This window comes from Pongo abelii, chromosome 16, assembly GCF_028885655.2.
Source record: "Pongo abelii isolate AG06213 chromosome 16, NHGRI_mPonAbe1-v2.0_pri, whole genome shotgun sequence".
Taxonomy (NCBI): Eukaryota; Metazoa; Chordata; class Mammalia; order Primates; family Hominidae; genus Pongo; species Pongo abelii.
The window spans coordinates 21897022-21912480 of record NC_072001.2 but is presented as its reverse complement, the minus strand read 5'-3'; the positions used below and the strand labels follow the sequence as shown (position 1 = coordinate 21912480).

Here is a 15459-nt window from a genome sequence, read left to right as displayed (position 1 = left end):
GCCAAGGTGGGTGGATCACCTGAGGTTGGGAGTTTGAGATCAGCCGGGCCAACTTGGAGAAACCCCGTCTCTACTAAAAAATACAAAAGTTAGCGGGGCATGGTGGCACATGCCTGTAATCCCAGCTACTCGGGAGGGTGAGGCAGGAGAATCGCTTGAACCTGGGAGGCAGAGGTTGCAGTGAGCCGAGATCGTGCCACTGCACTCCAGGCTGGGCAACGAAAGTGAAACTCCATCTCAAACAACAACAACAATAACAAAAAACACAAATAGTTTTGCAAGGCCTGACCTGGAACATGTGTCCTCCATGTGTGCACGTATGTGTGCCTGTGCACATGCACAGGTGGGGATGCATCTAGTGTGGGCTGGTTGTCACCAGATTGCTCCTGTACGTCTTGATTTCTCTCACCACCAATAGGGCTGCTGGCCTCCCAGCCTTGTGTGTGGGCTTTTGGGATTTTGCCTGCTAAGGCAGAAAGTGGTGACTTCGATATAGTTTGAGCGTTTTAAAATATATTAGCATTTAAGGGCCATTTATAGTACTTTTTAGTGGGCTCTGTTGAAATGCAATGGAAATGGAAAAATAGCCTGTTCAGTTGCTTCATCATATCTGTTAAATGAGGTAATACGGTGTGGTACGAGATGGGGTTTCACTGTGTTAGCCAGGATGGTCTCGATCTGCTGACTTCATGATCTGCCCGCCTCGGCCTCCCAAAGTGCTGGGATTGCAGGTGTGAGCCACCGCACCTGCCTGATTGGATTATTTTAAAGCATAACTCTGTCTTTAAAATATTTTAAGGCATTTTACCTCTTAATGATAAGGATTTAAAAAAAAAACCCTACAATATCATTATCCTGTTTTATAAGATTAACAGTGATTCCTTAATCTAACCTGCAGTCCATGTTACATTTTCCTGGACTATCTCAAAAATGCCTTTTTTAGATGGTAATTTTGAATTAGGACCTGAGCATGTTCTGCATATTGGCATTGCTTAATATATGCTTCCAGTCTCTTTCCCCAAACAGCATGGCTCCAGGCCCTCCTCTCCCTGTCTCTGATCATACCATTTTCTTTTTCAAAGAAGCAGGTTGGTTATTTTGGAGAACTTCACATTTTCTGAATTTGGTTGATTGCTTTCTCTTATTCTAGACCAACATGTTCTTCTGTTAGTTCCATTAATCTGCTGGTTAGATCTAGAGGTTTGGTTGGATTTGAATTCAGGCTCATTAGGGCGGTGTTATGTCTGGAGTCATGCTGCATGCTTTCTGTTGGCTCAGGAGGCCTGTAGTGCTTGGTGGCTCCCGCTTTAGTTCTGTGAAGCTAGACCAGGGAATTCATGTGTTGCGTGTCCTCTATAAAATCCCCACCAACCTTGCCCTCTGCTGTCTGGTTAGCAGGAGGTACAATGTGTACAGGAAGGACATAGTCTAAGCTTGACTTCTTGAACTGCCACCTCCCTTTAACTATTTTTCGTAATATTGAGTTGGTATCCTAGCACTTGCATAGGTGACCACCACTCAGGTTTTCTTTTTTTGAGTATTTTTATGAACTAATAGACTTTTATTGATTTGGTGTTTCTTTTCTTTTTTAGCTTTTTCCCTCTAATATACACATTTAAAGGCAGAAATGCCCTCAAGCATGCATTTAGTTGTATGTCACCAATTTTGATCTGCAGTATTTTGATTATTAATTGAACACATTTTCTAATTTTCATAGTCATTTTTTCTTAGAATTTTGGGTTACTTATGAGTGTATTTTATAATTTTCAAATATGTGGATGAATATTTTTATTTTCTGTATATACAGTCATTTTTATTTTATTTTGAATGAATTTTTGAAAACCTATTTCTAATTTAACTGCATTGTAGTCAGCACACATGCTCTGTAACTTTATTTCTTTGAAATCTGTTGAGATTTGCTCTGTGGCCTGGCATGGCCCGATTTGATATTCGTGCTGCCTAGATTTTTTTTTTAAAGCATTCTATATTTAATAGAATTTGTATGTGTGGTATTAGTTTCAGAGCTAGATATGTATTTCTCCCATTGTGATTGTGGATTTTTTTATTTCTGCTGTAGTTCTTTCACACAGTTCTTTTCATTTTACCTATTGATTGATCGATGGACTGATTCTGGTTTCTGTATATACAGAGTCATTTTTTACAGGTCAGAACTGTAGAAATAATGAGGAAGTGACACTTATACGCAAAGCTGATTTGGAGAACCATAATAAAGATGGAGGTTTCTGGACTGTGATTGACGGGAAAGTATATGATATAAAGGACTTCCAGACACAGTCGTTAACAGGAAATAGTATTCTTGGTAAGATTACACTTCTTATTTCCTGGTTAAAAGTTACAGCCTGTATCATTCTAAGCAGAGTATTTGGCTTATAAATGATTTCTTTAGTTTTGTGCCAGCCCCCGCATACTTTAATGTATCGGTGGCTTTGGTGTCTGTCTTATCAACAAATTGAGCACATTTGAAGAATTTCCTTTCATTATGCATTTTTATTTTAATACTTGGAACTCATTTCAAGTTCTGAGTCGGCCCAGGCAACCCTGGGAGACAGTGGGAGGTCATTATACTGTGGTAACCCTCACTTTTGAGTTAAGCACCTAACTTATTTCCTACTCACTATTTCTCCTATAGCTCTCCAGGCAAGCTGAATTGAACTCACGTTGCTTTTTCCCTTTTTGTTTCAGCTCAGTTTGCAGGAGAAGACCCAGTGGTAGCTTTGGAAGCTGCTTTGCAGTTTGAAGACACTCGGGAATCCATGCACGCGTTTTGTGTTGGCCAATATTTGGAGGTGAGGCTGTATGCCTTGAGTGATGCAGAGGATAGCAGGGGATACCCTCTGTGTGTTTGTGATAGGAATATTTGGATCTAGAAGTACTGATATCTGAGTCTTTTGGGGGGCATTAGAGATAAATATAAAGATCCTTTAGAAGTTTTGTCATAAATGAATTTACATTTATTCTTGTTGAGATCTGTGATGTACTGGTCTTGAAAGATTGTTTTTTAAATGATCAATTGTGAGAAATATAGACAGTGTTCCACAAGAAAAGAGGTTAAACTTTGGTCTTATGTAGAAATTTGGAATGGCTTATTATCTTGAGGTATGTATTTTTTGGGAAGAACTATGTACAAGTGTAATTCTTTACAATAGAAATTTGTCCTTACTATGTATTCACGAACACATAGAATTTATATATTGGGATTAGCTTTCTAGGTATCCACAAGTAATAAAATGTATTAAATGCCATTAGGGCAGGGCTTAAAGCATTTTATGAAGGAGAGAATTAACTTTGCTGTAAATATCTTCTGTGACTGGAAAAGTTGAACTCTTGCTTTTTTCAGATTTTTGTTAGAATAAATTTCATTTCCTCTACATGTGTGGTCACAGTCCACTAATACTTGTCATCGAATACTTGTCATAGTTTTGTTGCCCAGTGTGTTCTTTGTGCATGTAACAATTCATTATACTTTCTGAAGCGTGGTGTACAGTCACTTTGGAAACTGATTCCTAAGGAATATTCTAGCCAAATCACGTATCTGTGCTTTAGTTTTTCTGCAGTAGGGCTGTGTGGTTGCTGCCTGCTTTATTGGGCATGTGGGTTTATGTGGTATCTGCTGTTACTTGGGCACAGAAATCTCGCTTATTTTTCCAAGCAATCAGACAATGAGGCAGTTTAGGAATTGAGTGTGGTATGATTTGATTACTAGTAAATTGATGTTGAAAATGTAAATAATCTTTACTAAATTGATGGGAACAAGGAAGTGTTTTTATTTTATTAGTTATCCTGGTAATGAGATGTAATGGGAACATTTAAACTTATTGCCGTTCTTCTAAAGAAATGTTTTTTGTTTGGAAATATTGAGTATTCTGATACATGGAGAATTATAAAGGGAAGCTAAAAGAGTTACTGACATTTTCCTGGAAGTAGCTGTGTAAGGGTACAGAAAAATCTTTTTGCATTAAATCCAAATTTGAATAAAAATGCTTAGAATTTAGTCACTTGTGATTATAAATAAACTACAGAAATTTCTGATTATATCCTTTTTTTTTTCTTTGAGACGGAGTCTTGCTCTATCGCCAGGCTGAAGTGCAGTGGCGCGATCTCAGCTCACTGCAACCTCCGCCTCACAGGTTCAAACGATTCCCCTGCCTCAGCCTTCCAAGTAGCTGGGGTTACAGGCACGTGCCACCACGCCTGGCTAATTTTTGTATTTTAGTAGAGACGGGGTTTCACCATGTTGGCCAAGATGGTCTTGATCTCCTGACCTCGTGATCTGCCTGCCTCGGCCTCCCAAAGTGCTGGGATTACAGGCGTGAGCCACCGCGCCTGGCCTCTGATCATATTCTTAAGACTTATACTGATTTACTCACAAACCTGCTTATTGAACAGTATTAATTACTGAGTTTCTGATGGGTGTTTTGAACAATAAGCTTATGAAAGACTAAAGTGTGTTAGAAGCCATCCTAATTTGATTGTTCCTGAACAAACCCTACACCATAACAGCCTGTCTGAATCCGAGGGGTGCTCTGGATCAGGAAGTCACAGCAGTCACACTTCTGTGATTCCTTTAACCCAGGCATGCAGGAACTCAGCTCGGGCCCAGGAGACAGGCTGCCTCGGCATGAGGGAGGGAGACTCCACCATTTGCCATCTCATATCCGTGGGTGCTGAGCCCACACTGTCACTTTTAGAGTTTCTTGTGGGTTTATAGATTTATTGTGTGCTGTTTCAAGCTGGTTTTCTTTTTTTTGGAAATTAAGTAACTTGAAAAGATTAAGTGATTAATATTCCTGTTGCTGTGTCAGGGATCCCCGAGCCTTCTCTCAGGCTTGATGATTCACTAAAACGACTCAGAAGAGCTGTTATACTCACAGCTGTGTTTTTTTACCGCAAAAAGGATACAGATTAAAATTAGCAAAGGGAAGGGTGCATGGAGGGAAGTCCAGAGGAAACTAGGCACAAGCTTTGGTGTCTCTCCCCAGTGGCGTCACGTGGATGTGCTTAGCTCTCCCAGCAAGTGTGTCACATCATGTGTGAAGAAATGTTAACCGGGCCAGCGCACCTGAGCCTCGAGTCTAGAGTTTTTGTTGGGGGCCAGTCACATATGCAGGCAGTGCCCATGTGACTGACCTCAATTACTCAGACTCCAGTGCCCCAGTGCAAAAACAAGTGGTCCCTCGCAAGTCACATCATTAGCATAAACTACCTGGCCAGACCACTGCCACAAGGTCCTGGGTGTCAGGTATACCAAAAAACTTATCAGGCAGGGTGTTCCAAGGGCTCAGAGCTCAGCTCCTAGAAGAAGGACCAATCATGAAGGGACAGACCTTCCTTGGGAATTTGCAGGGTCTGAGCAACCCCGGCCTGCTATGTTAGCTCTTTACTGCCCAGGTGTATTATCATGTTGCTTATTTTTTATATTATATGCTGAGGAGATTTAGACCAAAAATTTTAAAAGAGATAAAATATAGGGAGGAAATTCCACATATCACAGTGAATTCAATTGATTCAGTTACACACTAACAGAACCTCACTGAACTGGACCAGGGCGGACAAGCCAGGAACTGTGGGCCAAATTCCACCTCTTGCTTGCTTTGTGTTGCCCATGGACTAAGACCTTTTTTTTTTTTTTCCAGTTTGAAATCGTTTTTTAACAATTAAAAGAAGTATATTATTTTTGACACATGAAAACTACATGAAGCTAAAATTGTAGCACCATAAATAGAGTTTTACGGGAGCACAGCCACACCTATTGCTTTATCTGTGGTTACTTTTTGTGCTGCAGCAGCAGAGTTGAGTATTTGCAACAGACTGCATGGCCTGAAAGACTCAAATGTTCACTCTCTGGCACTTGAGGAAGAGCTTGCTGGCTGCCGGGCTTCCCCTGCTTCGGGGCTTCTCCCCTCGTCGCACTCTCACTTTGTCTTTTTGTTCTGCCAGGGTGATCATTTCACTCTTGTTGTTGAGCATTGCAATTTATAATGTTGTTCAGATGTTTATTTGAATGAAATATTTGTCCTTCATGTAAATCTAAGTATTTCTTAATTTAAAATTAATATTTAAGTATATGATTTTTATAGTGAATGATGTTTTAAAACACAGTTCCTAAGAAGCCAGAATCTATAGATGATGAAGAAAAAATTGGAAATGGAGTGATTTAGAAGAAGCTTGCATTTTGCCTCACAGTCCAATAAATGTGGACAAGAGACCCATTGCAATTAAATCACCCAAGGTGCAGTATTTTCTGTGATTCTGAGGTTGGCTGAATAGAATCATAGCACATAGCAAAGGAATCCACAGTCTCGTACCTCTGTACCTGAGCATCCAGAGGGAGGGACGGGCGATTGTTAGAAATATGGCCCCAGTGATGCTTCATGAACTTGACTTATGATGTCTTGGTCAGAGCTGTAGCTGGAGAAGGGTTTCCTTTTATTTTTGGTACTAGATTGTATCATTAATTATTCACCATTCCTTCCTTAAATATATTCTTTGTTCCAGAAACAGTGCTGGGCCCTGTGGCCATTAAAATGAACCATAACTTATCTTTGTATGCCAAGCTAGCCTGTTCCAACATATATTAGTATAGAGATTATAAATTCACTTATATTTATAGCATAGTTTTAAAACCATGTATTAATGATTAAATTTAACATTTTAACCAATTTAAACCTATGAGCATTATTTATATTTTACTTGAATAACTTTTAGAGCACAGTTTAATATTAAATAGGGTAGACAAATGATGAAAATGGTTTTCCTTTGTTAGGACAAATGGCAGCTGCTGTTGAGTACTGTTACAGGTGTTCACAAATACAAGTGGTTGAAGCAGAATGTGCAGGGTCTTTATCCGCAGTCTCCACTCCTCAGTACAATTGCTGAATTTGCCCTTAAGGCGGAACCGGTGGATGTGGAAAAAATGAGAAAGTGTCTACTAAAACAGGTAACATTTGATGAGAAATGCATGTCTGCATTGGGTAATATACATAACACTTAACTGTATGCATTGATATTTTGCAGTTGGAGAGAGCAGAGATTCGCCTGGAAGGGATAGATACAATTTTAAAACTGGTGAGCAAGAATTTCTTACTTCTATCTGTGCAGTACGCGATGTTTTGTGGATGGCAAAGACTTATTCCTGAGGGGATCGATATAGGGTAAAACGTTAGCATATTTTTTTCTTAATTAAGGAAGCTGTGGCAACAAAATGTTGTTCTGTAACAGTTAGAAGTCTGGCAGTGTCCCGAGTCAAATTCTTTATCTTTATTTGAAAGGGAACCTCTTACTGATTGTTTAAAGGATGTTGATTTGATCCCACCTTTTAATCGGATGCTGCTGGAAGTCACCTTTGGCAAGCTGTATGCTTGGGCTGTTCAGAACATTCGAAATGTTTTGATGGATGCCAGTGCCAAATTTAAAGAGTTTGGTGAGTCAACAGTTGCATCAATGTTATTTTATAGTTTGCCTTTAATTATATGTTGTGGAAACTTGCAAATGCCAATTTTTGCTTTTGAGAAGACTGTGTTTGTACTTTGTACTTGTATAATCTATGCTGCTGTCAGCTTTCTCAGATTTTAAACAAAACTTTAAAATTTAGCAGGAGACACAATGTTGAAGTACTCTAGTATAACATTTTTACATTTTTACATTTTTATGTGTATCACCACATATCCTAAAGTGTCTGTGTCCTATATTAATATTTATTTTCTGTATAGTTTGAGCATCTACAGAGAGTTGATTGGATTGGTTTTGTGGAGGAAAAGTGAGACATAACTTTTACATTTGAAATGGAAGGAATGGAATAGGGCACCAGTGTATTCAGAGAGCAACATGCTAAGTCCTGTAGACAGATGGAACGACCTGTGCACAGAATACAGGGGGTAGACCCATCGTGCAGCATGACAGAGCTGCCCACTCTGTGGAAACCACTGAAAAATAGTCAGAAGTTTAGAGTAATCACCCGTGCCTTCTGCGTTACGTTTATTCTTGTATCCACGCACAAGAAATGTCAGTGGGTGTCAATGCCTATTAGTCAGATGTTTAAAGTAATAGCCCGTGCTTTCTGCGTTACGTTTATTCTTCTATCCATCACAAGAAATGTCAGTGGGTGTCAATGCTTATTAGGTATCCAGCCGGTTCCCCTGCAAACCATCACCAATGAGAACGTGTCAGGACCGAGCCTGGGGACCATCCCGCAAGCCCGCTTCCTCCTGGTGATGCTCAGCATGCTCACCCTGCAGCACGGCACAAACAATGTCGACCTCCTGCTCAATTCCAGCACGCTGGCCCTCGCTCAGACGGCACTGCGCCTGATTGGTAGGTCTGCACCGGCTTGAGAGCCTTTGGGAAAACGTCAAGATTTTGCTTTGATTTCTTTTTTTTTTTTTTTAAGCTTTTTGTAAATTATGGTAAGACACAAATAGCAGAAAATGTAGCGTTTTAACATCGCAATTCAGCGGTATTAAGTATATTCACAATTTTCTAGAGTCATCACCACTGTCTAGTTGTAGAACTTTTTCATCACTATAAATACACCCCATTTAGCCATCAGTCCTGACTCACCCTGCTCTCCAGCCGCTGATAGTCACAAATCTGCTTTCTCTGTCTATGGATTTGCATATCCTGGATATTTCATATAAATGGAATCATCCCATTTGTGGCCTTTGTGTCTGGGTTATTTCATTTGGTATATATCAGTACTTTATTTTTATGGCTGAAAAAGATTTCATTGTATGAATATATAACATTTTGTTTATTCATTTATCTGTTGATGGACATTTGGGTTGGTTTTGCCTTTTGACTTTTGTGAATAGTGCTGCTAGGAACATTTATATACAAATACTTGTTTGAACACTTGTTTCTAGTTCTTTTGATTATACACCTAGGACTGGAATTACAGGGTCATATGGTACAACTGTGTGTAACTTACTAAGAAACTACCAAACTTTTCCACAGTGCCGTATCATTTTTACATTCCCACCACCAGTGGGCAGGATTGCAGGGTTCCAGTTTCTCTACTTCCCTGCCAACACTATTTTTTGTGGTTTTCTTTTTTTGTTTGTTTTTTTGGATTAAGGCCATCCTAGTGGGTGTGAAGTGGCATCTCATTGTGATTTTGATTTGCATTTCACTAATGACGAATGACATTGAGCTTCTTTACATGTTTGTGCTTGTTGGCCATTTGTATATCTTCTTTGGAGAAGTGTCTATTCAAATCCCTTTCTCTTTATTTTTTATTTTATTTTTTTGAGACAGAGTCTCACTCTGTCACCCAGGCTGAAGCACAGTGGCACGATCTCAGCTCACTGCAACCTCTGCCTCCTGGGTTCAAGTGCTCCTCGTGTCTCAGCCTCCCGAGTAGCTGGGATTACAGTCACACACCGCCACACCTGGCTAATTTTTGTATTTTTGGTAGAGATGGGGTTTCGCCATGTTGGTCGGGCTGGTCTGGAACTTCTGACCTCAGGTGATCTGCCTGCCTTGGTCTCCCAAAGTGCTGGGATAACAGGCATGAGCCACTGCACCCAGCCCCTTTCTCCTTTTTAAATAGGGTTATTTGTCATCATCTTGTTGTTGTACCAATAAATGCACTATAGAAGTGTACCAAACATTTAAAGAAGAATTAACACCAGTCCTCAGACTCTTTAAAAATTTCATGTATACTAGACCTTCACAGATCTGTAGACCTTTATCAGATATATAATTTGAGGGTATTTTTTCCTGTTCTCTGGATTGTATTTCCTTTGATAGAGTTTTTTATTTTGATGAAGTTCAATTTATCTGTTTCTCTTTTGTCATCTATGCTTTTGATAACATATCCAAAAAGCCATTTCCAAATACAAGGTTGATGAAGATTATCTTCATATTTTCTTCTGTAAGTTTTATAGTTTTAGCTCTTATATTTAGATCTTTGGTCCATTTTTAGGTAATTTCTTTTACACAGTGTGAGGTAGGAGTCCAGCCTTTTTCTTTTGATTATCTGATTGTTTCAATACCACTTGTTGAGGACTGTTCTTTCCCTGAAGTTCTCGGTACCCTTGGCAAAAATCAGTTGGCTGTAGATATTTAGGTTTATTTCTGGACTCTCAATTACATTATCACATTCTATATGTTGATAATTATGCAGGTACCACACTGTTTTAAACATTGTAGTTTTGTACTGTTTTAAAATTGAGAAGTGTGTTTTCTTAAGATTATTTTGGCTACTTTGAGTCCCTTGCATTTTCACATGAACTTCAAGGCTGGCTTTTCCATATCTGCAAAAAAGACCATTGGGATTTTTGCTAGGGATTGAATCTGTAGATTGTTTTGGGGAATAGTGCCATCTTAACAATATTAACATCCATTCTCTGAATGTGGAATGTCTTTCCATTTATTTCTGTCCTCTTTAATTTCTTTCAGCAGTATTTTATTGTTTTACAGTTATCAGGGTAATAATGGCCTCATAGAATGAACTAGGTAGTGTTCCCATATATTCTGTTTTTAGAAGAGTTTGAGGATTGGTGTCAATTCTGCTTTAAATGTTTGTTAGAGTTGACCAGCTAAGCTTTTCTTTGTTGAAAGTTTTTTTTTTTTTTTTTTGAGACGGAATCTCACACTGTTGGCCAGGCTGGACTGCAGTGGCGCGATCTCAGCTCACTGCAAGCTCCACCTCCCAGGTTCATGCCATTCTCCTGCCTCAGCCTCCCGAGTAGCTGGGACTACAGGCACCCACCACCACGCCCAGCCAATTTCTTGTATTTTTGGTAGAGATGGGGTTTCACCATGTTAGCCAGGATGGTCTCGATCTCCTGACCTCGTGATCCACCCACCTCGGCCTCCCAAAGTGCTGGGATTACAGGCATGAGCCACCGGGCCCAGCCAACTCATTTCTTCTTTTACTATTTATCATCTCTTCATCTTCATGGGTGCCTGAGCATAGGTCATTCCTAATAGCAGAGTGATTCAATGTCAATGGAAGATGGGGAAAGGGATTATTGGATAGGCAACTGATAATCCTTATGACAGTGTCTTGCTTTTCAAAATATTGACTTGGAATCTGAGGTCTCTGGATCATGTGTATTCCTACCTCATCCGGATATTGTTTTTCTGAAGAGAAGGAACATAGAAACTGCAAAGCAGCCCACATAGCTTTATCTGAGTTCATCTTCTCGCAGGACTTTGCTAAAAGTAGCAATAAGAGCCACTTATTACTGCATGTCATGTTTTCAACATTTTCTGCCATTTTCTTTAGTTTTACAGTCTCATTAGGCATATAGTTCATTTTTAAATATACATCAAATGATGGTTTAACCAGATGGTTATTATTTCTTAATGCCAGCTCTGTCTTGTACCATATGAAACTTATCCAACTGCTTTCTGAATACCTTGTTCAGCCACATTTTAGTTTGCATTACTATCAACACCTCACTTCTAAATGATGCCTCTTTCAAGAATTGTGTTTAGTAAACACATAAAAAAAGTATAACCTTAAAACATATCTGGAGGAAGACAGTTCATGGCCGCTTCTGGTGGCTTCATACTCATTAAACAAATGATGATTGTCTTCCATTCTTAGGATACCAGAAATAGAAGATTGCTGGTTGGACTTCAGCCTACTCTTCCTCATTCTAAAGAAGTCAACAGAAGAATGGTTGACTTTTATCTCTTGATTTACTGCTTACAGACAATGAATCATGCCTATTCTCACTGGCCAAAGCTATTGCAAGAGTGGCTATGACAATTAGTTTTTTTTAGCTGGAAATATTGGCACACTTCAGTAATACAAGGATCATTCAATAATTAGGAAGGGGAGACAACATACTGAAAACACAACATGTTCCCATCACATACCCATGTGTACTCACACACTGTGCTTCATCTTCTGCTATTATGAATGAATGTTTAGGCTTCTATATTATGCTAAAACTTCCCCTTTTATACTATATCCCATACCCACATTCACATTTGGTCTACATGGATATAGCTCCTGTGATTCTGTCCTCTTTTGGATAATTCAGGTCTGCTTCTCCACTAGGTTATATAAATCAGCTTAAAAATAAACAACCATTATAGTACAAATCCTGCATCAAAACATGTTTATTATATAAATATCCTCTATCAGCTCATGTTTAATTTCTTTTTTATTTTGAGATGTCTAATAAGGTGGGCATTAGACATATGGCTGTTTATATTTAAATTAATTAAAGTAAATATAATTAAATATTCATTATCTCAGTTGCACATTTTAAGTGCTCAGTAGCCACTAGTGACTATCATACTGGATAGTGCAGATTATGTAATATTTTCATTTTGTAGAAAAATCAATTATACGACCATATATAATGAAAATATGCAAGTTTCTTAACACCTGAAGATAATTAAATAGTACACATCAAGACGTGGGAGACACAACAAATGTTCAATGCAGAGGAAAAATTACAGCCTTAAAAGCATAAATTAGAAAAGAAGAAAGTTGAACTCTAATGAGTTTAGAAAATCAGCAAAAGAATAAACACAATGATTGTAGGTAAATAATAAGAAAATACATTCATAAAATGAAAACTAGGCCAACAAAGAGGATCACCAAAGCCAAAAATTGGTTTTCTAAAATTAGTGATAACATTTATCAACCTCTTCAGGCTTATCAAGGAACAACAAATGTTACACAGAAAATAAATATTAAGAATAAAAATGTGTTTAATGGCATACTTAGTGATTAGAAAGAAAACGAGGGCACACTATTAATTACTTTGAGTAAATTTAAAGCATAAGCAGAAATACACAACTATCTAGAAAAATATTACTTACCAGCATTTAATCAAGAATAAATAAACATCCTGAATAATCATTTAAGTATTAAGTAATTGGTGTAGTAGCAAATAAAAAAGCAAGTAGCACTAGCCGGTTTTATAGATTATAAAATTTTCAGTAAGATCATTCCAAAACTATACAAAAGTAGATGACAGAAATGAAGAGTATTCTGCAAATCATTCTGCTAATTCATTAAACTTATTGCTATACCTGACAAGAGTACAAGAATATACAGAACAATAAACAAACATGAAAAAAATTTTTAAATATATTACAATTAGTATTAAATTATGTAGCACATAAAAGTGTAAATATGAACAAATCTAATTTGCCTTAAAAATACCAGGTTGATTAAACAATAGAAATATAATTTACCACAATAACAGATTAAAGGGAAAATTATATAAACATTTCTATTATGCATCATATAAGCTTTTAAACATAAACTTAAAACACAACACTTTTAAAACATAAACATTCAGTAACCGTAAAAACTATTCTTAGCGTACTAAAAATGGAAGGTAACTCATTTAAATTAACATAGGGTATCTACAAAAATAACCGTACTTCAATATTAAAGGAGAAATATTTGAATCATTCTCTGTGAAGTCAGAAGTAAAATATGAGTATCTATTATTGCCATTTCTGTTCAATATTGAAATGGTAGTATGAACCAATGCATTAAGACTAAATAAATAAATAACAAAAGATTCTGTAAAAAGAATGCAGAAAAAACATTCATTATCAGCCAGGCACGGTGGCTCACGCCTGTAATCCTAGCACTTTGGGAGGCCGAGGCAGGCGGATCACGAGGTCAGATGATCAAGACCATCCTGGCTAACACGGTGAAACCCCGTCTCTACTAAAAATACAAAAAATTAGCCGGGCGTGGTGGCAGGTGCCTGTAGTCCCAGCTACTTAGGAGGCTGGGCCAGGAGAATTGCTTGAACCCGGGAGGTGGAGGTGGCAGTGAGCTGAGATCACATCACTGCACTACAGCCTGAGTGACAAAGCGAGCCTCCATCTCAAAAACAAAACAAAACAAACAAAAAGCCCACAAAACATTTGTCGCATTGATTTGTAGTGCTATACTGTGTCCTTAAACTTGATCTGTTTCTGGACTTTTTTTTTTTTTTTTTCCATTTTAATAGGTCCATTTGTTTATTGCTGTGCCAATTCTCTATTCTTAATTGAAACAATTTTCCTCTCATTTTACTTATTTTAGAGTTCTTTTAATTGTGTTTAAAAAGCTTGTAACATGAGATCTACTGTTTTAATAAATTTTGAAGCATATAGTACAGTATTGGTAATTATAAGTACAATGTTGAAAAGCGGATCTCTAGAACTTTTTAATTCTGCATGGTTGAAACTTTATACCCATTGGACAGTAACTCTTGATTTCCTCATCACCCCAGTTCCTGGCAACCACTATCGTACTTTCTGCTTCAATGAGTCGGTCTATGTTAGATAGCTCATATAGATGGAACCATGCAGTATTTGTCTTTTGTGACTGGCTTGTTTCACATAGCCTAATGTCCCCAAGATTCATCCATATTGTGGCGTGTGATAGGCTTTCCTTCTTTTTAACGGCTCCATAGCATTTCATTGTGTGTATACCACATGTTGTTTATCCATTCATCTGTTGATGGACATTTAGGTCGCTTCCATGTCTTGGCTATTGCAAACAATAAGTGTGCAAATATCTCTTTGAGATCCTGATTTCAATTCTTTTGGATAAATACCAAGAAGTTGGATTGCTGGATCATACAGTAATTCTATCTTCCTTCACAATTTTTTAGCTATTTTTTTTTTGAGACAGTCTCGCTCTGTCACCCAGCCTGGAGTGCAGTGGCACGATCTCAGCTGTCACCTCTGTCTTCTGGGTTCAAGCAATGCTGGTGCCTCAGCTTCCCGAGTACCTGGGACTACAGGCATGTGACACCATGCCCAGCTAGTTTTTTGTATTTTAGTAGAGATGGGGTCTTGCCATGTTGCCCAGGCTGGTCTCGAACTCCTGAGCTCAGGAAATCTACCCACCTCGGCCTCCCAAAGTGCTAGGATTATAGACATGAGCCACCAAGCCCGGCCTCCCTTGGCTCTTATAGATATTTATGCCACTAGATGAACTTTAGAATCATTCGTTATGTTTCAAAAAATTTTTCTGTGGGAACTTTGATGGGACTTGCTGTAAACTTACAGATAAACTTGGAGAGAAGTAGCATTTTACTGTATTGAGTCTACTCATTCAGGACTACGGTTGTTTCTTCATTTATTCAAGTATATTTTAGACCCCTTAGTAAAGTTGTGTAACTTAATAATGAGCTTTATTTCTTTTCAGGTCTATACCTACATCTATCTATGTACTTTTTACTTGTAATTCCCCCTCTTCTCTATAATATTCTGAATTAAGTCAATGGTGGAAAGTCTAGGAAACCAGTTAAACCAAACTGTACTCATAATTGACTCTTCCCTATTTTCTTGGATTCAAAATCTTTATAACTTGGCCAACTATGTTCATATGACTTTGTTTTCTAGGAATGGAGATTCTCTCAGGAGGTTCCACAAATCCTGATGCAAGGTTTCTTAGGAGTTACCGCCAGTCTGCCTGATGCACAAGCAAGCAAGTCAGAATTTCACTCATGAGCACTTCTT

General features: G+C 38.2%; 1 protein-coding gene across 1 annotated transcript; it reads left to right on the top strand.

Annotated features, from left to right (window-relative positions):
* Positions 1-2172: 2172 nt before the first annotated feature.
* LOC129050390 (putative HERC2-like protein 3) lies at positions 2173-15427 on the top strand. Its single transcript, XM_063716514.1, has 7 exons — positions 2173-2320; positions 2704-2807; positions 6121-6250; positions 7036-7086; positions 7290-7441; positions 8140-8331; positions 15343-15427. The coding sequence occupies exons 5-7, from the start codon at positions 7345-7347 to the stop codon at positions 15414-15416; spliced, it is 363 nt and encodes a 120-aa protein (XP_063572584.1). The 5' UTR covers positions 2173-2320; positions 2704-2807; positions 6121-6250; positions 7036-7086; positions 7290-7344; the 3' UTR covers positions 15417-15427.
* The last annotated feature ends 32 nt before the right edge of the window (positions 15428-15459 follow it).